Source organism: Symphalangus syndactylus, chromosome X (assembly GCF_028878055.3).
Source record: "Symphalangus syndactylus isolate Jambi chromosome X, NHGRI_mSymSyn1-v2.1_pri, whole genome shotgun sequence".
Classification (NCBI taxonomy): Eukaryota; Metazoa; Chordata; class Mammalia; order Primates; family Hylobatidae; genus Symphalangus; species Symphalangus syndactylus.
The window spans coordinates 31,794,256-31,821,947 of NC_072447.2; the positions used below are offsets into that span (position 1 = coordinate 31,794,256).

A 27,692-nucleotide genomic window follows, 5' to 3' on the forward strand; every position below is an offset into this window, starting at 1 on the left:
AATAATTAAACAGTCTTCCTGGTATGAAGCATCGTTTTGTTTTAGAAGCTGGGAAAACTATTTCTGTGGGAAAAATTGTTCTAGATCTTTTTAGCATACAAATAAACACACAGATATGTTCTCCTGTTCTGTAAGTGTTGGAATGTTTCAAGATGCTGGAATTTGTTAAGAGACTTAAATCTTTCTGATGCTGAGAGGTGAACATGAGACACTTCATCCATAGTGGGGAACGAATCTGAATTATTATGGTTCTACAGAACAGGAAACCCAGCAAGGAAAGACTCTGGGAAACTGGCTCTGGCTTTAGGCTGCTCTGCAGGTGACAGGAGACTTGGTGGTCCTTGCTCTCCTTGTACTTTACCCTGTTCCTTCCTCCAAACTGCCAAGCAGAGTGGGCAAGGGGATGGTTACCAAAGAAGAAAGGGCAGGCAGGAATAAATAGGTTCACTTACTGAAATCCCCTTCCCATCCTCCCAATAGATCTGAGCACTCAGGCAGCAGCAACAGACACCTTAGGGAGATTTCCCATTTTGCTTACCAAGCTGATGGCTCCTGAGGATTGGCTTCAGCGTAGCAGGGACCCGGAGAACAGACCGGCTACGTATCTGTGACACTGACAGACAATTTCAGATGCTTATTAATTGATTAATATGCCAACACACTCCTCCCTGTCATGGGGCACCAGAACGGATGGTTTGTGGAGGGATGTGTTCCTGCCCACAAAGCCGTGTGTTGGGGGTGGCTGTGATGGTAGAAGGGCAGGAAGAAGATTAGCAAGGTGTGGGTGGGTAAATGTGTCTGCAGGCACTCTGAGAACGTTTAAAAATTTTTCTTCCCTCCCTTGAAGGGGTACAAATTCCATTTCTGAGTCATTTTGTGCATTTTTCTGAAAATTTCACCACACGTAGCAGTCAAACTTTGATCTCAGCTGTCACCTCCCCCTTCTTAAGGAAGAAGGAGTAGCAGGGGAGAAAGCCAGTGTGGGGTGGGGATGTGAGGTAAGGAGGCTTTCTAGGAAGGGAGGCCAAGAATAAGCATTTTGCACTGCTCCCAGGGGGGCATAAAGCTGTAAGGCAGTGGGATGCTCACAAGGCTAGGAAAGAGAGAATCAAATGAGTAGCACCCCTAGCAGGGCAGGGGAGATGGGGCTAGAGAGGCTGGGGCAAGACTAAGTTTGCCCCTGATTTTTACCCATTCCCAATAGTTCCTAAAACCAAGCTTCCTCCTGCTCTTAGAAATGAGCCTAGTCTTTCCAAGAGAGTGGCAGCCACTAGTTTTCCTTAATGTCTAAGTTAGCTCATTTCAGAGGACCCCAGTGACCATATCCATCCTTCCAATACATCATTATGAATCAAGATCTTGACAATTCCATTATCTCCAGTGTTTGACAGGGGAATGAACTACGATCAGTCTATAAAGACTTTTCATTGCCCTGTGGACATTTCCTGCGATGGCATTTTCTTTCAGCAGTTTGGTTTTGTGGTATCTGTTTGTGGTATTGTCTTTCTGATATAATAGAACACATCTTCCCAACCTCCTGCTAGGCACTTTCTGGAAGAGTCACTCAGTTCTTGGTTATACCTGATGCTATGGATGATACAGAGAGTAGCAGTTCTGAATCTTTGTTCTTTATCTGGAAAAGCACTAGATCCTTTTTATGTGGCAGATGGCCCATTCTCACTCCCCTAGCCCATCACCCTTAGCTTAGGGAAACTTATTTCAATATTGGTTTGGGAAAGGGTGGCTTAGAAGCCAAACAGAGATGGTTTCTGATCCCAGATCTTCTACTTACCAGGTGAATGACTTTGCAAATTTACTTACTTTCTCTGAGTTCCCATTTCCTTATCTATAAAATAGGGGCAATATTTTCCTCTTTGAGTTGTGTGAGGGTACCATGATATTATTAATATAATGCACCTGGCTTAGAACTTGGCATATGGTTGGAGCTTCCCACAAGAGCTTGTAGTCTTAGATGAGGGAAAAGATACATCCAAATAACCTTTTTCCTGTTGTGGAGGATAAAAATGACACATAGAGCCTTATTTCCTGTTGTAACCCTTGTCATTATCTTTCCCTTTCTTGGAGAGCAGTAACAGAGGGGAGGAAATGACAAGACAAAGCAAGTGACTGACTCTAGAGAAGTAAAGTAGTGGGAGTGTGCATTAGTGATATGGTTTGGCTATGTCCCCACCCAAATCTCATCTTGAATTGCACCTCCCATAATTCCCAGTGTCATGGGAGGGACCTAGTGGGAGGCAATTGAATCACAGGGCCTGGTTTTTCCCATGTTGTTCTTGTGGTAGTGAATAAGTCTCATAAGATCTGATGGTTTTATAAAGGGGAGTTCCCCTGCACATGCTCCCTTTGCCTGCCACCATATAAGACGTGACTTTGCTCCTCTTTTGCCTTCTGCCATGATTGTGAGGCCTCCGCAACCATGTGGAACTGTGAGCCCATTAAACCTCTTTCCGTTATAAATTACTCAGTCATGGGTATGTCTTTATTAGCAGCATGAGAATGGACAGACTAATACAATTAGTTTTCTATTATTATTTCTATTATTGCATAGCAAATCATTGCAAACTTAGCACCGTAAAACACCACCTATTTATTATCTTTCAATTTCCAAGGGTCAGGAGTCTGGGTATGGGTTAACCGGGTCCTCTGCTCAGGGTTAACTGGGCTGAAATCAAGGTGTCAGCTGGGCTCATCTCATTTCATCTCATCTCATCTCATCTCATCTCAGGCCCAGAGTTCTCTTTCAAGTTCATTGGTTGTTGGCAGAATTCAGTTTATTGAAGTTGTAGGAGTGAGGCCCTCAGCTCCTAGAGGCCACCTGCCATTCCCTGCCACATGTCCCTCTCCACAACACGACAGTTTGCTTCTTCAAGGCCAACAGAAGAGCATCTCTGTTGCTTTTTGTCTCTTTTAAGTATTAACTCAGGATTATACGCTCTCTTTTGATTAACTCAAGTCGCTTGAGTACAGACTGTAAAACCCTTTTCGCCTTGTAATGTAACATAAGTCACAGGTTCTTCCCACACTCAAGGGAAGAGGATTATACAGGGTATGTGCACAAGAAGGCAGGAATCTTGGGAATCATCCTAAAATTCTGCCTATCACACAGTGGCCCCTGGATGTATCCAAATAAACAGAGGAAAAACCTTCTTGCTTTGCTTTGTTCCATTTTTATGAGAACAAACATTCCTAGGGCACTAAGCCTGCTATCTTGCATAACTCAGCCATGGTGAGATTGTTAAAAAGGGAGGAAAAGGGAGCATGGTGAACCCGAAGATGCAGGGCAGCCTTACAATGGCAGTGGAGCAGCTCATGAATGAATGGATTCAACTGTGGTTGAACTGTTACTTAAGAAAATGAATAGATTTTTTAAAGAAGGAAAAAGGGGACAGTTTTCCCTGGAAGAGCTCTATTAGTGCCTGTCTGCCTGCCTCTAGTGGACACATAATACTAGTTAATGCTCTGTGACCAAATGACGTCACTGAGAGCAAAGGCATTAAAGAGTTTTCCTCCTTTCCCTGTCTAAGAGATAGACAGGATGGTGGCAACTGATGAGTGAAATGTTCACCTGCTAATATGTGGCAGAAATCCGATTTAGCTTCTCAATGGAGAAAGAAAAAGATTTTGGAAAGAAAAAGGTGACGATCCCTGGCCCTGAAGGTTGTCATTGTGAGGGCTGGTTCTTCCCGGGGGCCATGACTAGGCTGCCCATGCTGGAACTCATGCATTACTCTTTGTATCTGTGAATTCACAGTCCCAAGCAGCAGGCAGAGTTTAGCAGCCCAGGAACTCAGCACTGGCTTGCCCAACAAGCACAGTAGAAATGTGTTTAGGGTATCAGCAAAGCATGGGCACCAAAAAATGCTTTTTTTTAGGTAACTTGATATTTAATATTTAATAATGAGGGAAGAGAATTTGCTGAACATCTTTACACTAATTTTATGATATGCCAATTGATTCTGAAATTTGGGATCACCTACTGCAGAAAAGTGGAGGTGGAGGAGTGAGGACTATAACCTTTTTGGTGTTCAAGGCCCCTAGAGTCTTGATGCCTGAGACCATCCCTAGGGAACTGTATAATACCAAAATAGGAAAAGTCTGCCAGTGTCATTGCTCCCAAACTATTTCATCCAGGCAGAATCACAGTTAAGCCATTTTGCACAAAGCCAGAGAACAAATGCTTTATGAGGGTAGGGATTCCTGTGTGTTTTGTTCTGTGCTGTGTTCCAACACCTAGCACCGTGCCTGAGACTAAGAGCTACTTGGGAATGTTCCATGGGTGGATGGATGTTTCCATTTTCAGCAGCCTCTTCCCTTCCCTCATGTTGCCCAACTCCTTTCACTCCCACAAGATCCCAAGGCATCATCAGAAGACATTTTGTGTTTCTCAAACCTGCCTGATGATAAAAATAACTTTTCACATAATATAGATTACCAGGCCTTTCTTTTGGAAATTCTGATTCAAAGTCTACACTGATGCCCAGGAATCTGTGTTTTTGACAAGCACTTCTGATGAGTCTTTTCTTCAGAGTAACATTAAGATAAATAGGAGGGGCTCAGGTTTTCCCCACACAAGAATTAAAGAGCCATGGCCACTTGACCTGGTTTCTGAGGGGCTGTCAAAAGTTGCCACCCTAAGCCTCTGGTCAGCAGTGCTAAGGGAATGAAGGACTAGAAAAGAGTCTTCTGGTCTACCACTTAGTCACCTTGGCCCAGCCCTGTATCCTGGCTCCCACCTTCCTGAAAAGACGAGCCTAAAAGGAAGGGGTGCTCAGAAGCCCCTCTACTTCTAGGACTGCCCACCTGGCTTCTTGCCCATTCTTTCCACAGGCAGGCTTTCTGTTCTGTCCCTTCTCCCAGCTGTCATGAGCACATGAATTCATGGTCCTCTCTGTTGGGTTTAGTAATGACCTCTGCCCCCATTGGGTAGGAGTTGACTTTTGCATGCAGGGAGAGCCTGATTTCTTGGTCAATCCCCCATTACTCAACCAGAGTGGAAAGAGATGAGACTGGGAGGTGGGAGGAGTAGGGTGGGCCCAGGACAGGAGTCTGGATCTGGATAGCGTGTCTGGAGGGTAAAGCAGACTGGGCCAGTTCTTGCCATTCCCGAGGCTGACAGGCTACCCAGGTACTTGTGAGGTCCTCTTTGCAGCCATTTCTTAGTAAAAATCCTCTTGGTTCCTAACATCTGCTTCCAGCAGAATTTCTGTTTAACTCATGGAGAGTTCCATCCTAGGATCCATGTGTACATGAAGAAGATGAGAGTGAGTTAAATGCTGTGTTTGGGGGAAGGAAGCCTGCCTTCCTTGATCTCTTGAATGAGTTGCAAAAACTCATCTTGCATCTGCCTCAATACTCATTACCCCTATGATGGTTTCTTTAATGCGTATGCTCACCCCTGGGTGAAACCAAGGAAGAGCATTGCTTTGAAAGATGACAGGCAATGGAGCCGGTAGGTGTAGGACATGATAAGGATACCTTGGGGACGGGACCACAAGGGACAGAGGCAGGGCAAGGTATAGGCCAAAGTTCAGGTTGACAGCAGGGGCGGTGTGCAGAACTACAGCTCTGAGGCCCTGCGGCCAGAAGGCTGGAGCTGAGGCAGCCTTTCCATTCATCTCTGAGGCTTTCCTCCACATTTTTCAGAAACAGGACCCCCATCTCCACCCACAAGCAGGCTAGCCAGGGGCTTGTCAGTGTTGATGAGCGACTGTGCCAAGGGTGAGGAATGAAGGTACGGAGAGGAAATTAGCTAGTCATAGGTAGACGGTTGGTGTCTTGGAGCCTCCCGTGCCTCGGCTCAGGGGCAAAGGTTGTCCCTATCAGTATCGTAAATGCCAAACCTTTCTCCCGCCTTGAGTTAGTTCTTAATGTGAATGCAGTAGTCTGGACTTCCACTCCACCCAGACTTTACTCCTGTCCTCTTCCCTATCCCAGGGTTGGCCAAAAGCACAACTTAAAGCCACTGATGGACAATGCCCTGTTTCTTTGTCTTGCAGCTGTCTCCAACCTGGACATCGAGAGTAAGCTGAGTGTGTACTACCGCGCCCCGTGGCACCAGCAGCGCAACATCTTCCTCCCGGCCACAAGGCCACCCTGCGTGGAGGAGCTGCACCGCCACGCCCGGCAGAGCCTGCAAGCCCTGCGCAGAGGTGACAGATCCTGGGCTTGGGGGCTTTTGCGGGAGACAACTCAGAGGTTGTCCCATCCAGGTGTCCTCTGTCCCATCAGCCCCAACACACCCCTTTATTGTAGCAAGTACTTTGAAACGCTCCCGTTTCTACCCTGAAATGAAATCCATGGGTAATATGCCCTACCCATACACATAAGAAAAAACAATATTATGGTCTAAATATGATAATAAAGAGAAATTAAAAGGAAATCATTTATAATAATATCTATTTCAATATGCAAATGCTCAGGCGTGACCCCACTGGAAGACATCATGAAGCAGTCAGATGTTTGCACTTGTCAAAAGTAAGTCTGGATTAAGTACAGACCTTCAGAAACTATTCCGAGGGGCAGGAGAGCATGGCCATAAAAACTGGTACATTCAGTATATATTAGATATGGGCAAAAAATAAATACTTTGGATTATAATGAAAAGGGAATTTGGCTTGACTCACAAATAGGCACTAGGTTTTTCCCCTATAAGAGATTCTGATGGAACATTTAAAATTGTGTGAGACCTGGGACACATTTTCATTGACCATCCTCTGCATTGTGGGATGGCTGTCATCTTTGGCTCCCATCCAATCATTGTAACAATTAGAATGATCCCCTAGAGGGCTCTTCTGCTTCTCTCGAGAACCAGTGATCGGTCTAATGCCCCCATTCTTTAGTGGGACACGTGGAGGCCTAGAAAGGTGAGAAAACTTGCTCAGGGTCACACATAGCAGGTTAGGTGTGGTACCAGGACCCAACCTAAGCCTCTGAAATGCCTGCCAGAGCTCTTTTCCTCCTTGCCATACACTGTGTCTCATGGCAATAGATACTGATATTTACATGTCTCTCACAGTCCTGAGAAAGCTAGAGATAACAATCTTTTAAGAAATGGCATTTTGCAAAAGTATTAAAATGCAAGTAAAATATTTTAATGTCATTATCAAGGTGGAGAAACAAAATGGTGATATTGTTTTCATCTTACTTATTCCACATTTGTATAACTCCTGCCTTTTCCCCTATCCTTATCTGCAATAGTTTGTTGCCTTCAATTATCATCTTTTTTCCCTCCTCATCTTTTTTTTCCTTTTAATGAAAGAGCTAACCTCCTAATATCCCTAAAGTAATTGTTTCTAAAAATTTTCCTTGGTTATTAGGGGAAGACATTGTGACACTTACAATGAAGAGTGATGATCAGTATCCTCTAGAAACATCTTTGGCATACTTACCATTCACTTCAATTTTATAGTTGGCTAAGAAGTTCTTTTTTAACTTAAGCCACCTTCTGAAAATCTTTCTTTCCATGCTTGCCATTCCTTTGCAGCCTGGATTAGGCACCCTTCCCATAATATCCTGTGCATCCTCCCATCCTGCCACTTAGAAGCTTATAATCAACCACTATGGGCCTGTTTTGCCAACCAACCACTAATAAGCCATTAATCTATGAGCAACTCAAAGGCAAGGATGATATCTTATTAATTAATTTAATCAAAGCACTTAGCATGAAGGTGACATATAGTAGGTCCTCAATGAACATTTGTGGAACTGAATCAAGTTTTGCAAAAAACTGGTTGAACATTGAGGGCACAGGATGACTATAAAGGAATCTCATTGTTCTCACCAAATCCTTTCTCAGGTCCCATCATTCGAAAGCTTGGGTAACATTAGCCTTTTAGGTATAATTATTTTTATCCCTTTATTTTATTAATAAGTCATCCCTGATTAGGATTTTATGGATTCCACCAGATAACACAAAGCTGCTCGTAAACTATCACATTTCACTGCTTTGTCAGGTTTAGACTTAAAGCAGAACTGAAGAACAGCAAGTGCCAATATCAGTTTTCTCTGAACTTCCTCCTGGGGGGCGGTGAGAGAGGGATGTGGGGCCTCCTGGGGTTTGGAAGGAAGACTGTGGAGATGCATTTTACCCTCCACAGACTGGCTTGTTTTGCGGTTGGCTCAATAGCATATCTTGGGTGTAGTAGTTTTAATAGCACTGCAGAGAGCCATAAACAAGAATTATAGCCATCATGGAATTAAAAACATGCAGTGTAGAATTAAAATTAGAAAGTGACTTTTTTTTTTTAACCTTGTCCAAGAAACACAATAGCATACTGCTGTATTCATCAGCATAATCTGCTTCTGCCATCTGGTGGCCATGAATAATACTGACCTATCAGACAACTGCCATGCTCAGCAAACGCTGCAGTGAGCATCCCTGTAGGTTCTCTATTTGGACAGCTGGAATAGCCTTGCTTCCACCATGAGGGAGTGGATAATGAAACATAGACAAATGAGGCTGTGGTGGCAGCAGCTCTGTGCTTCTTTTGGAGGTGAGACTGTAAGGAGAGAGCTGGAGGACCAAGATTAAAACCTAGAAATTGGCTGTCTTCAAGATCTGCTTGATAGCAAACCCCCCAACAAATTTTATTGAAGGCAAGGGAGTGTTCTAGAACCTAAGGGTCAAAAAGCAATAACATATGCTGCCCACAAGGAATCCCTGGTCTAGTGGAGAGACAGACAAGTAACCAGGTAATTTCAATACAGTGATTGATAGGGAGGCTAAGAAGAAATGTACCAAGTCATTTCATAGAGCTTCAGGGAGGGCTTCGTGGAGGAAGTAGCATCTACATGTATTTCAAGTTATTTAGGCTCTGATTACTTTTTCCCCCTTTTCTTAGTAATTCTTTAATGCTCAGAGCCAGTAGTGGCTTTATGTGATGCTATCATTTATGTTTATAAACTATGGAGAGAGAGATTCATAAGCAACCATAAATAGATAATTATATTTTATATTTCCTTTCCTTTCAAGTTTCAGGCTGCAGCATAAGTTTCATTGGTCTAAGGGAATAAGGAGCAAGATTCCACTGCAGTTTCAGGCTCTAGTGGACTAATGTTCTCCCTACCTCAGCACCAGAAAAAGGTATTATTAGGGAGCCACTAACCTAGCCTGCCTACTCCCAGCCTAGGGCAAAGAAAGACATATATTTAAGATTGTGTAGGAGGGGAGCAATTGAATGGAAAATTGAGTTGATATCTCCCTTCCAACTACTCCCCTCCTTTCACTTCTTCCTAACCAGTAACACCTGTAAGTGACTCTTCTGTATTGATTTAAGAAAGTAAACACTTTTCCTTGTGTTACCCATTTAGAAAAGCCCACTGTTTGCTTGCATAATGATGGTGGCATTGGAGGTGGGCACTTTAACAAGGAAGACATTTATCTTAAACAGCCTTCTGATAAACATTGACTTTGGAGGCAGTTTAGCAAAGACTACCTACATGGTTTTGAAGACTTTGCTCTGATTGCTTATGGGAGCCAACATTTGTCAGAAGAATCCCAAGCAAAGGGAGATGGGGAATACTATCACATCTTCTCGACACAGACACTACGTTCAGGCAGCGAGGCACATGGACAGCCAAGTCAGACATGGATAGAAAACAGAAAGTTCAAGAGTGCTCAGTTCCTAGTTTAGGGGGCAGCACATTGAATGGGGCAAAGAAAATGGAGCCAGCATTGGGGAGGCCTGTCAGAAACAAGTAACAGGACCTAGAAAAGCCCATGGCAGTGAAGGCACCCACCACAGCCCATTCGAAATACAGAGAAATGAAATACATTCTAATTTTAAAAGACTAGACTTTGATGAAAGCATAAATTCACTCTCAGTCACTCAGCAAACATGTGATGTAAATACTCCCAGCATGAGTTATTTCCAGGTACCAACAGTTGAAAAATGGACTCACACAAATTCCTGAATATGTAGCAATCAGCTCCCCTGAGCCAGTGACAGCCAGCTCCTGTACCCAGTGGGTGGGCCGGGCAGCTCTGTTGTGTCTGTACCTACTTTCCACTCCAGTACTCATGGCAGCAAATCTTCCACTATGTTCTCAACTTTTGTTGTTGTTGTTGCTTATGTTGTTTTGAAATAAGTCACACTGAACTCAGAAGTGAGCCCTCTTGCACAGATTATGAGATGGACCCACTGAAATGTACGCATCCAATTTCATATTAATAGTAAGTGAAAGTTCAATTAAAAACCATTCTGAAAATCTTATTTGGTATCCAAATTAGCTAAAGTAATGAAAACTCACTTTTTTTTTTCAGCCTTTTGCTAACACTCCCAAGGGGAAAAGAGAAATTGAAAATGCCAAGTGTATTTCAGTATTACTGCTTTTTCTCCTTCTCAGAACACCGGAGCCGGAGCGATCGCCGAGAGCAAAGAGCAGCTGCCCCGTTTTCCATTGCAGCTCCTCCACTGCCAGCCTACCCTCCAGCTCACAGCCAGAGGAGGCGTGAGGTTAAGGACCGTCACTTTTTAACGGTAAGCTTGGTGGCCACCTGCAGCCCTATGCTTGCTGCTGATGAAACATCAGTTTGTCTGGGAGTCAGTTTCCTGCCTCTCAGTGAGAGAGGCTGGGCTGGCTAAGAGCTCAAATCATGGGCATTTGGGAACAAATTCATTTCCCCTCCTTTCATTACTGAAAGAAATGCCTCTTTTTTGGAATACAGACATATTTTTTAGTTAACTGGTAGCACAATGCAGTAAAGCAAGAATAGTTACAGACTAAAATCAGGGAAAAAAATACATACTTCAAACCTCAGTTCTTCTGCTTGCAAGCCGAAGGACTCAGGATAGGTTACTTATGTTCTTTGCCCTCAGTTCCCTCATCTATAATATAGGGATACTAATAGTACCTGGTTTATAGGGCTAGAGGATTAAATGAGATAAGGCATGTAAAGCGCTTAGCCCAATGACTGACTGATACAGAGTAAGACCTCAAGAAATGTTAACCACAGCTGCCACTACTGTTATTACTAGTGAAGTGACAGCATGGCTGACTTGGTGGGGTGATCTGGTAAAGAACTTAAGTGATGCGAAAAATTACCATTTGAAGAGTAATCATGCCATCATTTCATGCTTTCCCATTCTCCAAAGGAGGCTAGTTCTCCAGGGTAACTTAATACCATGGTGACATCATCGCCTCTGGGGCTTTCAGCCCTGACCAGATGGATGTGGCTGTAACTCAGCCCAAGCCCTCAAGCATGGGTCACAGATGATAAAGCTGAGCCCAGCTCAGAACACCTGCAAACACTATCAGCAGCCACTACAAACACATCACCGCAGATGTGCCTTCTGGGGCCTCAGTGGGGACAACTGAGCACTTTGTGCCTCTGAGCAGGCATCATTGAAGTGAGGGACTATGGCTTTTGTGACCAAATCAGCCCACACTGCCTGTCTGAATGTCTGCATTGCTGCTGTCTTGTCTAAAGAAGTTACAGTAGTGTGGGTGCGAGTCAAGTGTTTCATTAGAAATTAAATTTGCATGTATGACTCTAAATTGTGCACTCTCATGGCTTTTACAATATGCAAGAGAGATGCCAAATATTTCAGTCACACTGTGCCAAATATCCAGCCAAAAACAGACTTTATCTAAATGAATCCACATGATATAACATTCACATAAGACCTTGAGTGATATTGGACAAAATATAAAAACATTTTTCCTATTTGTAGCTGGACTGCAGGCAGGTCCTTCAGTGCTCATCAAGTGCACACTGAGTGCCATGTCTCACTCACTACATTGCTGCACTGCAGCCCAAGGATAAGAAAAGGAGATAAGGGCCTCTTAGGGCTTTCTAGTTCTTCAGATTAGAGCAGTTTCACATGCTAGTGATTTGTCATAAAGCAGAAGTTCTTAAGCAGCTCAAATCTGCTTGCTGAGGCATTTGCTTTTAATGAGGCATTTTCTGCATAAAAATGCTAAAATATTTTCCCATTCATTATAACATGTTTTATGGCTAATTAAGTTGGTTCTCTTGGAAGGGGGAGGTGAAAGAGAAGGATTTTGAGCATTTACAAAAATTACATAAAATATAACCCTTTCTCATGATCTGCATAATTTTTAATAGTGTCTAAATACTAAAGTAAGACTATAGGAAAAGGCTTAAAATGATGAATAGCAACGAGAGTACTTCATTTACTTACCCAACAAACATCAATAAGAGAGGACTATGGATTACACTTAGGTAAACTTCAGTAAGTTTGTCCATCCCAAATGATAATACTTAGTATTTCTAAGTAATTTTAACTGTTTTATTTGTTCAAGAGTTTGGGTCACTACAAGGATTAGAAGATTTTCATTTGAGTTATATCCCTTAGGCCTGGATAGAACATATTTCAAACTTACAAGACTGTATATTGCTGAAAGACAAATGGCTGCAGGTATAGGGACAGGAAATTTGTAGTCAAATTGCTGGATAGACATTTTCTTAGACAACTCTCCTTTCATGTATGAGATTTGGTGAAGCCATGCTTTTCTTCCTTTAAGAAAGCATTCATAATGAGATTGATATACAGTCTTCTGCAACTCTGCAGGCTATTGTACTGTACCTTGGTCATTAATGGCATGGACCATGAAGCTAAACTGCCTGACTTTGAATACCAGCTCTACCACTTGCGAGCTGTATGACCCTGGCAAGTTAGTCATTTCAGTGTCTTGGGGATAGAAGTAGATAGTACCTCATAGCCTTGGCATGAGAATTGAACATGATAATACATGTAAACAGTACCTCATACATAAGCACTACATAAACATCAGATATTATTATTATTAGCCAATAAATTCCCTGAAGTATCTATAATATGGTGATAAGATCATAGGTCTAACCGTGTTTAAATCCCAGCACTACAACTTTTTGGATGTGTGACTTGGAAAAAGCTATTGTATCTTTCTGACTTCCAGTCTCTTTATCTGTAAAATGGGGATAATATCAACTTTACAAGGTTGTTAAGGAGGCTAAATATGATGTTTTATAAATAATATTAAACTATTTTATAAATAAGATTAAACTATGTATATGTATTTGTATTTGTGCAGTGCCTAAAATACCTGAATGTGAGTCTATATTCAAAATTGTTTACAATAAAATTCTTACCATCAAATGAAAAGCCTGTAACATATACTCACATATAAGACTAGAGGAAGTATAAATTGTTACACTCTTTCTAGAGGGCAAAACTCTAAATATTCATAACTTTGATCCAGCAATTTTATATCTAGGAATTTACCCTAAGGCAATAATCAGTGTATGCAAAGATTTATTCACTAGGGTGTTCATCAAAGCACTGTTTACAATGGGAAAGTTAATCACAAATATCCCAAATGTCTAACAATAGGGATTTAGTTTAATGAATACTGATATAACTATAGGATAGAATACAATATCAAAAGTAGTGTTAGAGAAGAACATTTAATGACATGGGAAAATGTATATTTTATTATCAGGGATTTTTCCATAGTTTATAAATTTGTGTATAGTATAATCTCAAAAAATGTCAATGAGTGTATATGTATGTGCACATATACATATGCATAGGGGGAAAAGGCTGGAAGGTTGTATATCTGTGATTCCCAAACTGTGTGCTGAGGTGCCTTAGGGCACTGCAGTGAACTCCTAAGGGCGCCATGGGATATTTTAAAATTTCAAGGGACAAAGTGTCATCTGTCTAGTAGCATCTGGTGATGGCTCCAAAGTAACCTCATAACTCCTACAAGTGAGAAGAGAGGACGCTTGGTTTCTTGACATTTAATTTGTACCAAAAGTTCTCCAGGGGGAACTCATGGGAAACAGGACGAGCCAATTTAGCATAAAACCCTAAACCCTTTGTTAGCTGAAAATTCAAGGAGTATCTCTAATTAAAGCCCATCTAAGAGTCCTTACTTATCAAGGGTGGCAAAGGAGGTCACTTCACGGAAAGGCTTCCTTAAAAAAAAAAGGGCATCTATTCCATCCTGCTGGATTTTGAAATTCTATAGCCAGAGATTAGTTTAAGATGATTTATTTGGGACATGAAGTTACTGTGGACCTGAGCTACAGAGAAGAGATTGAAACACACTTGACGAAATCAACACTTGCACATAGCATCTCAACCTTTTCTTTAATGCACCACATAAACTACAGCTTTAGGCTGGTAAAGGATCTGAAGAGTTATCTGGGCCTGGCTAGGAACCAAATGTAAAAAGTTTGTAGTAAAAATGTTCCCAAGGGCAATATGAAAGAGAAATTGCCTGGGATCAACTTCTGTCCACATGAACTCTTGGCTGCAGACTGACTTGTTAAGCGTCAGAATACTGATTATTTAGGGAAAGGTAGGGAGAGGAAAGGGTTCCCAGTGAGGTGTGTTTGTGTACTAAACAAAAACCCACTTACTGAAAGTCATTTGCCTCCAGGCAGAATTTCTGGGGAATTTTTCTTCCTTGTCTAGGCTGTGGTCAAATTGAGAATGGCAAATGTGTATCAAAACAGGAGCATTTGCCAGAGCTGTAACAGGTAGCCTGTTCCCTGCAAATCCAACCATGTGTTTTCACTCTTGGTACTAACCATTAGAAATAGTCTACACAGCCTTTCTTTGGTAAGAAACAATACTTTTATGTGCTCAAAAACTATTAGACTTACACTTACAGTGCTGATGGCTAGAAAGTAGCCTGTTTGAGGCAGTTGAATACACAGGTTTTTTGGTGGATCAAAATATACACTGAGACTCCCAGGTAGCTGACGATAACAGTGATACCCTAGGTCCCCATCTCCCATTATTTCCTCCAAAAATAATATAGAACAAGAAGGGAAAAATAAAACTACACAGAAAAACACACCATCAGCATAACTTGAGGACAGAGAATTCCCAAACATCAAATTGACTGTTAAGTAAAAAGAGAGAAAACACCAAGTCTCAGCATATTTCCTCCTGTTACAAGGTGAGGGAGGGCAGATTCAGAAAGCTACATGGAAGAGATGCACTAGCAGTGGGTCCTAAGATTGATCTAAAACCACCACCAGAAAAATTGTCTGCCCTAAGTCTGAAAAATACTACAAATTTTTTCAGATAGACACAAACTACAAAAAAGGACCTAAAAGTATGCATATTTTACAGGAGCAGTTTTCTCTATGTAAAGCTTCTGGGGGAGATAAAAGACAAACAGGAAGGGAAATCTGCCCTTCAGCAATTGGGAGTGAAGAAGAAAAGAGGCAAAAAGGAAATTTCTAGGACCCTGCAAGACAAAATAAAACCAAAAAATTCAAGGGCACGCAGGAGTTGTGTGTGTCCTTCAACTCCTGCCTCACCACCAAAACAAACAAATACACTAAAATATTTGAACTTCAACAAACTGACAGAAGATGGTGCCATTAAACTAGGGATCTTGTGAAACACACCAAAGCCACACAAATGAGTAAGAGATAGATTAGCAGATCCACATAGAGTGATTGCAAAAGATCAATGAAAGAATACATGAAGCAAGGGTTTTATGTCCAACCATGCTGTTCATCAAGTATAGAAAAGCAATTTTCAACATACAGGAACTTAGAGAATTCTGCACCCATGAGTCCTTTATGAGGCATCTACCACAGGACAAGCTTCATCCAACCAAGGGATAATTGGGGAAATGTCAGCAAAAGGATGGGTAGCATACATTTTAATACATGTAAATGTAGATCTAAAACTAAAAGTATAGTAGAGGTGAAGATAGAAAACTAAGGTGCAATTTTAAATGTTGTGACAACAGAGAATGATACAACTAAAAATGAGAGAAGGGAGAGGTAAAGAAGAAAATAGAATAAGCTAATTGATTACTGTCTAGGCAATAAGTGGCTGTTAAAGGATACCAATAAGAACTAGTTAACCAGATAGTAAAGGCTTGAATAATAAAACAGGGGACTAAGGACATTAAAGTGGTATAAGAACAAAGAAGACTACTAGCAAATAAAAAAAAAAAAATACAAATCTTCCTAAACACCAAAAAATTGTTTTATATAAAGAGAGAAGACAACACATCTTACAGAGGAAGAAACATAACAAATATAACAAAATACACATAATTATAACATTTATCAGAGTTTAGTCATATCAACGAATATGAGTGAGCTTAATTTGCCTATTTAAAAACTTTTCAATTTGGCTCACAAAGCAAACCCAACTATATGCTCTATACATTAAACACACACAAGATTTTTATTTATTAATTAGGTCCTGATTGTTTGAAAAAACATGACCAAGAAAAAGAGAGAGAAAACACAAATAAAATAAGCAATGACAGGAAAAAATACCACTGAAACAAAAGAAATTTTAAAAATTATAAGAGACTATTTTGCAGACTTCTGTGCAAATAAATTTGAAAACCTAGATGAAATGGATAATTTCCTAGAAGAATAAAAATTGCCAGAATTGGCCTCATTAGAATTGGTAAGCTTAAACAGACTGACTTCCATGGGAGAACCAGAAGAAGTTATTAAGGAGCCATGCCACTAAAAAACATCAGGCCTAGATGGTTTCCCAGAGGAATTCTACTAAACCTTCAAAGTCCAGATGTTCCCAATGCTCTATAAATTGTTTATGAACATTGAAAATGAAGCAAAACTTCCCTATTTCTTTTATGAAGCAAGTATAACATTGACACCTAAACTGATAAAGACAGTCAGACCAATATCACTCATGATTATTGATTCAAAAATACTAAATTCAACATTAGCAAACAGAATATAACATCATATTATATTAGGAGATTAATATGCTGTGACTAATGGGATTTATTCTAGGAATGGAAGGTTGGTTCAGTATTAGGAAATCTATTAGTATCATATATCATATTAACAGATCTAGGAGGGGAAAACCCATATGGTTAGCTCCTTGGATACTGGCTAAGCTTTAAACAAAATTCAGTATCTATTTTTAATTAGAAATGCCTCTAATGTTTCCATACATATATGCATATATGTATGTATATATATCTAATGTTAGAGAAAACCCCATTTACAGCAATAACAAAGAAGACTAAATACTTAGGAATTAATTTACCAGAAATGTGTAAAACTTCTATGAGAAAAACTTTAAAGCACTCCTTAAAGACACAACATTAGACTTTTTCAAATAGAAAGACATCCCCTGTTCTTGGATAGAATGATTCAACACTACAAACAAATCAGTTCTCTCTAAGTTACTTAATAAGTTTAACACAATTTCAATAAAAATACCAATAAGCTTTATTTTATGGAGTTAGATACTTATGGGAAAACAAACATATAAGACTAGCCAGGAAAACACTGAAAAAGGAAACCTAGCCCTACCAGACGTTAAGACATATTTAAAGCCTCTATAATTACAAGATTGTGGTATTGGCACATGAATAGACAGATGTATCAGTAGAATAAAACACAAAGTCCAGAAAGAGACCAGAGTATATATAAAAACATTCAATAAAGGCAACATCACAAATAACTGAGGCAAGAGATGGAGTTTTTTAATGATGCTGGAACAACTGCATAGCCATTTGGTGAAAGGAAAAATTTGATCAGTGTTTCTCAACCTCAGCACTGTTGACATTTTGGGCCAAATAATTTTTTGTTATGGGGACCATCTTGTGCATTGTGCAATGTCTGCCAGCATCCTTAGCCCCTCCCCTCACTTGTGACAACCCAAAATATCTCCAGACACTGCACTATGTTCCCTGAGGGGACAAAATCACCTCTAGTTAAAAATCATTTAATGGGATGCATACTACCATACACAACAGTAAACTCCAAATGGATCAGGGACCTAAACCTAAAAAATGAAACCACACAAGTACTAGAAGAAAATATGCATGAACTATTCTTTGACCTCAGTCCAGGGAAACACTTTCTAACTCTGGCTAAAAATACAGAGGAAAGAAAAGAAAAGAAAAAAGAAAAGATTGATGCATTTAAACAGTAAACATTTTTGCAAGCCCAAACACCATAAAGGAAATCAAAAGACAACTGAAAAACTGGGAGAAGATATGTGCAACAGAAAAAGGGCTAATACCTCGAATTGATAAATACCTCTTAAAAATTGAGGAATAAAGAAAAGAGCAAAACCTTGGAAGAAAAATTGAGGAAAAGATGTGAACAGACAATTCAGAAAAAATATAGACATGTTTCTTAAACTGAAAAAAAATTGTTCAAGCTCACTCTCAATTAGAAATGCAGGCCAGAGCATTATGCAGCCTAGAATCCCAGCATTTTGGGAGGCTCAGGCGGGAGGATCACTTGAGCCCAGGAGTTTGAGACCAGCCTGGGTAACATGGTGAAACCCCGTCTCTACAAAAAAATACAAAAATTAGCTGGGCCTGATGGTGCATGCCTGTAGTCCCAGCTACTCAGGAGACTGAGGTGGGAGGATCACTTGAGCTTGGGGAGGTTGAGGCTGCAGTGAGCTGTGATCACACCACTGCACTCCAGCCTGGGTGACAGAGGAGACTGTCTCAAAAAAAAAAAAAGAAATGCAAACAACACTGAGATTCCACATATTACCTATTAGACTGGCAAAAATTAAACAATGTAACAATATATTCTGTTAGTGAAACTGGAGAAACAAGCACTCTCATACATTGCTGGTGGAAATTCAAACGTGGTCCAACCTAACTGGGGGCAATTTGGCAATATCTAACCAAACTACATACGCACTTACCTTTTGCTTCTGCAATTCTACTAAAGATACACCTCCAGTAATACAAAAAGGTTATTTCTTTCAGCATTGCTAACAATTACAAGATGTTGGAAACAACCCAAATACCTATACATAGAAGAGTGATGGAATAAAAGAAGCAGGAAGACCTTTATGAACTGATAAGGAGTGATTTCTAAGACATATTCTTAATTGAAAAAGGCAAAGCCCAAAAAAGTGCCTACAGTACACTACTCTTCATGTTAGAAAGAAGGGTATGTGGTCATATAGCACATAATAATGCTTCTGTCAACAACAGACTGCATATAGTCTGTTGGTCCCATAAAATTATAATGTCATATTTTTGCTGTACCTTTTCTATGTTTACCTGTGTTTAGATATACAAATACTTCACATTGTTTTACAATTACCTACTGTATTCAGTACAGTAACATGCCACACAGATTTGCAGCCTAGGAGCAATAGGCTCTACCATATAGCCTAGTTATGTAGTAGGCTGTACCTTCTAGGTTTGTGTAAGTACTCTAAGATGTTTGCACAAGAAAATTGCCTGAGGATGTATTTCTCAGAATGTATCCCAGTCATAAGTGATCTATAACTATACAAGAAAATATACAAGTAACCACTTATTTGCATAAAAGAGTCCATTCTGCTGTGACACAACATATGCATCCCTAAAAATCTCCACACTGTGCAAAATTGCACAATGAAAAACAAAGGGCTTATGGAGAAAATGGGAGTTAGGGGCACAACACTCAAAAATTTCTTCCATGACAACACACACACACATACAAACACACACACACACACACACACACACACACACACACACACACACACAAATAGGAACCTAATAAAATACAATAGCACAGTTATACACATTGTAAATGGTTAAAAATACACAAATACTGCAATAAATTGGCACTTCACCCAGAAAAAGTCCTGGAGGTGCCTGGGGATTGGGCAACAGAAGGGCCACAGCTTGTGAGTTACTGGGAAGGACTGAAAGGAAGGTTACCTGAAACTGGAGGGAAGGTCATAACACCAGGTGTGGGCAGGTGTGGCTCCTAATATATGGAGTGAACTGAGGTGGCTGGTAGATATTTGATGTGTGTGTGTGTTATGTACTCTTATGCAGCTCAGTTCAGCTGTGTGCAGTTGCTGCGTTCATCTAGAGAGTCTCACGTTATGCTCAAACGTGAATACCTAAGATATCTTAGGTATTCAAGTGATACCTAAGATATCAATCACATTGGAACAATCAATCACATTGGAACAAATCTGAATCAATATCAATCACATTGATATCGATCACAGTGGAACAAACTTGAATTTTCAAAACATGCTTTATAATGAAATTGACTGTACAGGAAGGATAAACCAGAAATAAATGAGATGGATTTCCCTACAGGGGATGAGTGAGAGTGGGGTAGAAAGAATGGGGGGATGGGATGGTGGTAGCAGGTTCAAGGGGGATGGCATTTCTCTGAGTATATTTTTTGGGTTATAGCTCGGGTAATGTTTTATATATCCCCCCATAAATAAATAATTATCATCAACCAAGATGTGAGGAGAACCCCAAATGGAAAACAAACAGCACCAAATAAACCTAACTGCATTACAAATGAATAACAACCACCCTGAAAGAGGTGGGGAAGAAAATAGCTAACTTTTAATAACTTTGGAAAGCAGTATTTTCGTTTCATTTTAACCACGAATATTTATTGATAGATTAATGATATAATTTTAAATGGAACAGTAAGGCATAACTGTGGATTAAAACACCTTGCTTCATGCCTGTAATCCCAGCACTTTAGGAGGCCGAGGCAGGCGGATCACTTGAGGTCAGGAGTTTGTTCGAGACCAGCCTGGCCAACATGGTGAAACCCCATCTCTACTAAAAATACAAAATTAGCCAGGCGTGGTGGCAGGTGCCCATTAATCCCAGCTACTTAGGAGGCTGAGGCAGGAGAATCGCTGGAACCTGGGAAGCAGAGGTTGCAGTGAGCCGAGATTGCACCACTGCACGCCAGCCTGGGTGACAGAGTGAGACTCTGTCTCAAAACGAAAACAAAAACAGCTTGCTATACAACCAAAAGGGGAAAGTCATACACTTAGGAATTTTAAATATGCAAGTCAAAGAGCCTTTGAGTCAAAAGCCCACAGATGACTATCAGATAATTCTTCCCTTTTATACAATTCCTATATTACATCACTTGATCACAAAGTTAAAATTTTACTTTAAAGGGAATTCTTCATTCATTCACACTTGAGTCACCCCACCTGGCCACTCCCCTGCTTCCCACCCCTTCCCCATCCCTTTAAGGTGGTATTCTTTAGCCATTCCCTTCCTGAATAATTGTGTGGGTCAGGCACGGTGGCTCATACCCGTAATCCCAACACTTTGGGAGGCTGAGGCTGGTGGATCACTTGAGCTCAGGAGTTTGAGACCAGCCTGGGCAACATTGTGAGACCTCTGTCTATAAGAAAAAAAAAAAAGAAAGAAAGAAAGAAAAGAAAACAAAAGAAAAGAAAAAATAGTCAGGCATAGTGGCGCACACCTGTAGTCCCAGCTACTCGGGAGGCTGAGGTGGAAGGATCACTTGAACCCAGGAGGCAAAGGCTGCAGTGAGCTGAGATCCTGCCACTGCACTCCAGCCTGGGTGATAAGAGCAAAACTGTGTCTCAAAAACATAATAAAAAAAATGTGTGTACATTTTCCTTCTTAAGCAAGGAAGCAAGCAAACAAGTAAGCAATGAGTCAGAGAAAGTCCACCAAGGGCAGATTTATGATTGAAGAGACTTACACAGACAGATGTTAGGATGACAGCAACCTGATTACCTGATTCAATGAAGTCTAAACTAAGCTGACTCTAGCAAAGAAGCTGCACTGGCTTGCTCAGAGGCTTATCATTCCACCTCAGATTGGCCACAAATGTGAGACTCCATGTTTCTAAGGGATTAGCAGTGGTCTACATGAGAAGCCAGGAAGCCAATATAACCACGCAGCTGATGCTACAATACATTTGATGCTTTAGATCTCCATTAGGAGCTGACTATAGCTTCCAGCATAATCATTTGCCACATGTAAAATCCTTCAAGATACTGAGGACAATCTTTAAATCTCAGACAGGATCAATTAGGAATTTCCTTAACAGTAATCTATTTGGAAATGTGAAGTGGAAAGCATTCCAGTGTACATAACATTGAGGCATAAACCATGCTGCAGAGGTGTAAATGCAGGAGGCTCAATAGGGTGCCCAGACTCCTTGTTCAAAAAGCCACGAGAAAGCCCCCAGGCATATTGTCAGAGCAGCCATTGTGGTGGTGATGGTGTCCCCAAACTAAGCAAATCAGCAGGCATATGGCTATTTTCTGAAGAACCAACACTGCACTAACAACAGTAGTCATGTAGATACGTGTGTGGAGAATCACAGGCCAGAGAGAGAGAATGACCTGGGCAAGCCACCTAGAACACTTGGTTGTACACCTCACGCCTTTCAAGAAGAGCATCTCCACTAGGTGCAGTGGCACGTGCCTGCAGTCCCAGCTACTTGGGAGGCTGATGCAGGAGGATCACTTGAGCCCAGGAGTTGGAGGCTGCAGTGAGCCATGATGGCACCATTGCACTCCAGCCTGGGTGACAGTGAGACTCTATCTCTAAAAAAAATTTAAAAATTAAAAAAAAATTTTTTTTTGGAGATGGAGTCTCACTCTGTTGCCCAGGCTGGATGGAGTGCAGTGGTGCGATCTCTACTCACTGCAAGCTCCGCCTCCCGGGTTCATGCCATTCTCCTGCCTCAGCCTCCTGAGTAGCTAGGATTACAGGCATGCACCACCACACCCGGCTAATTCTTTGTATTTTTAGTAGAGATGGGGTTTCACCATGTTAGCCACGCTGGTCTCAATCTCCTGACCTTGTGATCCACCTGCCTCAGCCTCCCAAAATGCTGGGATTACAGGCATGAACCACCATGCCCGGCCAAAATTTTTTAAAAGAAAAGCATCTCCATCAAGCAGACCTTTAATGACTGACTGGGCGGAATGGAGGGGACTAAGAGATGGTCACATTCTTCTGAGAGAAGTGCTGGTTCCTGAAAAGCTCCCAGGGAGACAATGTCCCAGAGCCCCATTTATGAGTGAAGGTAAATAAAAACTTCCAGACCACAGAACTTTCTTGCCAAGTCAGAAATATATTCAATAGGCACTGCTTGGGGTGCCACGTGGAACAGAGGGAATTTGGGGGGTTAATAAAAATCAGGGAGACTAAAAGACCAAGTGCAGTTGCTGCATTCACACCCCTGTTGGGTGACAGAAGCAGGAAGCAAAGGACATATGGACAAGATTGGAGGAGCATGTGGAAGCCTACAGTCTAGTCCAGTGAAAGAGTTTGGCCTGGTTCCCCCTCTCACTTTCTCAGACTGGATGGACATGTGGCATCAGCAGCAGAAGAGTGGAGATAACATTTAGAAATGGAGAACCAGTGAATTCAGGCTGAAGAGAAATAGACGGGGTGTAGTATTCTGTAGTGCCCTGTTTGCATCAAAGGCAGGCTTGTGTTGACAGAGCACATCTGGAGTTGTCATGCATCAATAGCAGCATTTTGGGAGATGGGGCATGATGGGGTAGAGGTGGGGCTGTTGGACAGGAGGACCCTCAAGTTCCAGTTGTTAAATACTAGAGAGCACGGAACAGTTTAGTCTCAGTTCTTTAGTCAAGAAATCAGATGTTCATTTTCTGTTCTATGTCCACCTTCTCCAAAAACTTAAAACATCCTGTGAAAGATATTGCATCATCCCCATCCCAGTTAGCCTCCTGGATGGTTCTGTCTGTGATGATGCCCAGTCGCTCATCTGAGTTATTCCCTCTGACCATTATGCATGGCTCCTGTAACAGCTCACTGCAGGAGATGTTGTCTAACATCTATCCAAATCATAAAGAGCAAAGTGAAGTTTGCTGCTTCAGCTGTCAAGTGGTTCTGGTCCATTCACATCTTTGTTCCTTTCGTAATCATCAATGGGTCAGAAATGAGCCAAGGTTCTTATGAATCCACAGAAGTTCATCTGGTCCTTCCCATCTTAACCAAGTGACCAAAGTTAATATCACCAGTAAGGGAACACACCTGTACATGGACCTCCTGATGTGATGCACTGAGATAACACTTCTGTGAGAGACCCTTGTCAAAAAATATGTTGCCTCAATCTAATCATGAGAAACATCTGACAAACCCCAATTGAAGGACATTCTAAAAAATAATTGACCAGTACTGTTTGAAAGTGTTAAGGTCATGAAAAACAAAGACTCACGCCTGTAATCCCAACACTTTGGGAAGCTGAAATGGGAAGATTGGCTGAGCTCAGGAATTTGAAACCAGCCTGGGCAACATAGCAAGACCTCATCTCTACAAAAAAAAATTTTTTAAATCAGCCAGGTGTGGTGGTGCATGCCTGCGGTCCCAGTTACTTAGGAGGTGGAGGTGGGAGGATTGCTTCAGACTGGGAGGTCAAGGCTACAGTGAGCCATGATTGCACCACTGCACTTCTGCCTGGATGACAGGGCAAGACTGTCTCAAAAACAAAACAAAACAAAAAAAATTGAAGGGGGCTGAGGAAATTTGACAACTGAATGCAATGTGCAATCCTGCATTGGATCCTGGTTGAGGAAAAAGGCATCAATGGGAAAACTGACAAAATTTAAATAAGGTTAATAGATCAGTTAATAGTATTTATCAATGCTAATGACCTGGTTTCAGCAGATGTACTATGGCTATGTAAGCTTTTCCATTAGGAAAAGCTGGGTAATGAGTAATGGGAATACTCTGCTATTTTTACAACTTTTCTTTAAGTCTAAATTATTTCAAAATAGAAACACACACACACACACACACACACGCATACACACAGTTGGCACCATGGACATTTCACAGTTTCTGGGTTGGCACTTACACCCCTAGTGCTTCTGATGGATATATGACTTCAGGTGAAGGTGAGTTCACCCAAGAAATGCTTAGTGCAGAGCTTCTTTAGTTTATATAACAAAATCTAGAAGATCACAGAGAATCTGATATAAGATGATGAAAAGCTGTCACGGTATTGAGCACTTTGGCTCCGCGCACACTGTCACAGCATAGATTCCCATTTCAGACTATGGAGTCAGTTAGCCATAGCAGTTCACCCTCACCCGCTGCTGAATGGAATGTTCAGCTCATTGGTTCTCATCAGTCACGTCTCTCAGTCCAGGCCTGGATCTGCAAATACTTGGGACATGCACTTGCTCTTCCTTTTCGCAAGCCTAAGGCAGACATTCCTATTCAATTACAGCACTGTTTTCCACTGAGTCCACACAGCCACTACTCACCAGGGTTAGCACTTGAGTTGAAACATCTCCTTTTTCTGCTTTCACCCTGCAGTAGAGTCCATGAGGACCCTTGAAGCCCAAGTCCCTGCTTAGATTCTGATATCTAGACAGACAGGCAAGGAGGTCACCCTTCCTTAAATGTAGTGGGATGCCAGCAGTCTCAACAAGTTTTCCTCTCCAAGCCTCATCAGAATGATCGAGGGGTGGGATATCTGATGGTCTCTATGGCAGTGGATGAAGATACTTGGTATGAGACGGAGCCCTTATGGCAAAAGTTGATTTGGTTCCGGAGGAACACTAAGACCTAAATCCTCATCATCAGGATCAACAGTGAATTCATTTCAACATATTGCCTTTACAGTTGTATTGTTTGCCAGACTTGATAAAATTAGCCAGGAGCAAAATATCAGGGATTCTTTGTCATTTCACAGTCTGATAATCCAGGGATTTTAAAATAAAAGACTGATGTCAAGTCAAACTTTTCTTTTTACCAAGGATGTGTCTTTGAAGGGCAGGGGACATTCCAACTGCCTTATTGGGAAAGAAATGAAGGAAGCCACTCAAACTAGGACCCAGACCGTCTTAGTCATAGTTCAGAGCTATAAACAATGACCATGTTTACTCTCCCATTTTCTATCAGGAAGAAAAAAAATGGGTCTTATGAGAAAGCAGTTTCTGAGAAAAATCAAAGTAACTTACAGAAGAGCTAGCCGGGAGAGAAGATCAAAGACTAGAGCTGGCAGGAAGGGTGTTTCAATAGTACTTGACCAAGAGATAAAGACCTTCTCACTGCCTTGTTCTCTTTCCCATCCCCAGCCCCGTCTTCTCTTGTTCATCCTCTTCCATCCTTCCCTTTCTCTGTGGGTTCATTTAAGATTTTCAGTTTTCCATTGGTTTACAATAGAGTTGGGATTGAGAAACGCTGATCAAGCCTCACCTTTGCTGTACAAGAGTTAGACATATCCAGACTTGTCCTAGACAAGTCTATTTTACCTTTATAAATTGTCTTCATAGTTTTATAAGCTCTCTCAAAAGTATTCTGTTGTTTTATTAACTTCTGTCTAAAATGGTTCTGTCCATCCAAATTAAGTCTTTCTTGCTTTGGCTTAGGTGTTCTCTGTATCTCAGATAATTTGCTCCTTTAAACCAGTTAAGGAAAATACTAACCTTGCTATGCGAATCTCTGACATACAAATCATTCTCTGATCCCAAACCTTCAGTTCCTCCATTCTGCCCAAAGAAATAAGTTCAAATCCTTAGCCCAACTCTCCAGACTCTCTGCAATTGGGTCCTAACTTACCTTTCCAGATAGATTTCCCACAAATCCTTTGCACAGACCATAGACCTCAGCCAACCCAAACTACACATGCTTCTCCAGAAAACCTCCTGTACTCTCGAAACAATATCTCCACTTGAAATGCCCTTTCTCTCATTGTTTTCTCATTTACTCCTTCATTTTGAAAAAAATTAACTGAATGCCTACTATTAATAAGTACTAGAAGGGTACAAACACGAATGAGACATAATCTGTTTCATCCAGAGTACATTGAGACTAGAGGCAAGTCTATTGTATTGACTTGAAGGTGTGAATACCTAACTGGTGTATGGTGTTGGAATGGGGTGGGGTGGCAGGATTAAACTTCATGGAAAACGTAGTATTTGAGAAGGCCTTGGAGGATGGGGTAGAATTTTGATATGAACACCGGGAGGAAAAGGATTATAGACTGAGGAAACTATGAGAGGCAGGAGATGAAGTGTATACACATGAGTTCAAATACTTTGCTTTGGCTGGTAAGAAAAGGGGTGTGTCAATAGAGGTCACTGGCTATAATGCTTCAGTAGGCCAGATATTGAAGGATCTTGAATGCCAGACTAGAAAGTTTGAATTTATTCCATAAGCCTAGCAAATTATTGAAGGGTTTTGGGCACAAAAATAACAATGACCTGAAGGAGCTGTGCTTTATGACAATATCAGGGTATGTGTGTATAGGATTAATTTCCTCAATCTCTAGAGATTGCTTTTTGGTTTAGTAGAGAGAGGAGCGTTTGATGTTAGTGTCAGGTATAAGATTGCAGAAGTGGTGATGCCTATATACCTTCCGTTTAACTCACCTGTTTGGTCTTTGGAGAAGGGAGATGGATCTTGGAGACTGGCTATAAATAGTTGGTGACTTTAATTGTATCTGCTGTTCAGATGTGGTATTTTTCTTGAAGTAAATCAGCACAACACCTGGCCTGTGGAATAATACAGCTATTGATCACAATAAATTCTTTTCCCCTCTATACCCATTTTCAAGGCTCACCAGAAGCAGTTTGCTTTTGAGATCATGTCAGCTCTCCTCTCTGCCATAACATAAGCTGCAGAGATCATTGTCATCTTGACACCCCATATCATGCTGGTTCATATTGTCCTGATTGGACTTAGAACAGGAAGTAGCAAGCACCTTAGGTATCTTAGTCAAGAGCAAGCCAGAGGGTAAAAGCCTGGTTCCATGTGCTTTATCAGTCAGGCTCCAGTCAGGAAAACAGAAATCACGCCAGCTATTTTCACAAAGGGAATTTAACATAGGTACATTATTATTACAAGACTGACAGGGCAAATGGGAAACTAAGATGACACTGAGATAGTAACAGCAGCAAGAAGCTAACACTCCCAGGGCTGGAGGAATGGAAGGAAGG

The 27,692-nt window shown here is 41.2% G+C and overlaps 1 protein-coding gene and 1 long non-coding RNA gene across 10 annotated transcripts in view; one reads left to right on the plus strand and one right to left on the minus strand.

Annotated features, from left to right (window-relative positions):
• Positions 1-27,692, plus strand: part of NHS (NHS actin remodeling regulator) — a 365,514-nt gene that overhangs the window by 311,164 nt on the left and 26,658 nt on the right. For all 6 annotated transcript variants that reach the window (XM_055267749.1, XM_055267750.1, XM_063634559.1 and 3 more), the window contains exons 2-3: positions 6,018-6,170; positions 10,366-10,499. In XM_055267749.1, the coding sequence (XP_055123724.1) occupies positions 6,018-6,170; positions 10,366-10,499 (287 nt within the window). The remainder of the gene's footprint in view (positions 1-6,017; positions 6,171-10,365; positions 10,500-27,692) is intronic.
• Positions 1-27,692, minus strand: part of LOC129475594 (uncharacterized) — a 64,976-nt gene that overhangs the window by 9,559 nt on the left and 27,725 nt on the right. For 2 of the 4 annotated variants that reach the window (XR_010119594.1, XR_010119596.1), the window contains exons 3-4: positions 27,126-27,248; positions 539-613 (exon numbers count right to left, since the gene is read on the minus strand). This is a non-coding gene — a long non-coding RNA (uncharacterized lncRNA). Of the gene's footprint in view, positions 1-538; positions 614-8,353; positions 8,520-27,125; positions 27,249-27,692 lie in introns of all 4 variants that reach the window. The other 2 variants (XR_010119595.1, XR_008654832.2) reach the window with 2 other exon arrangements.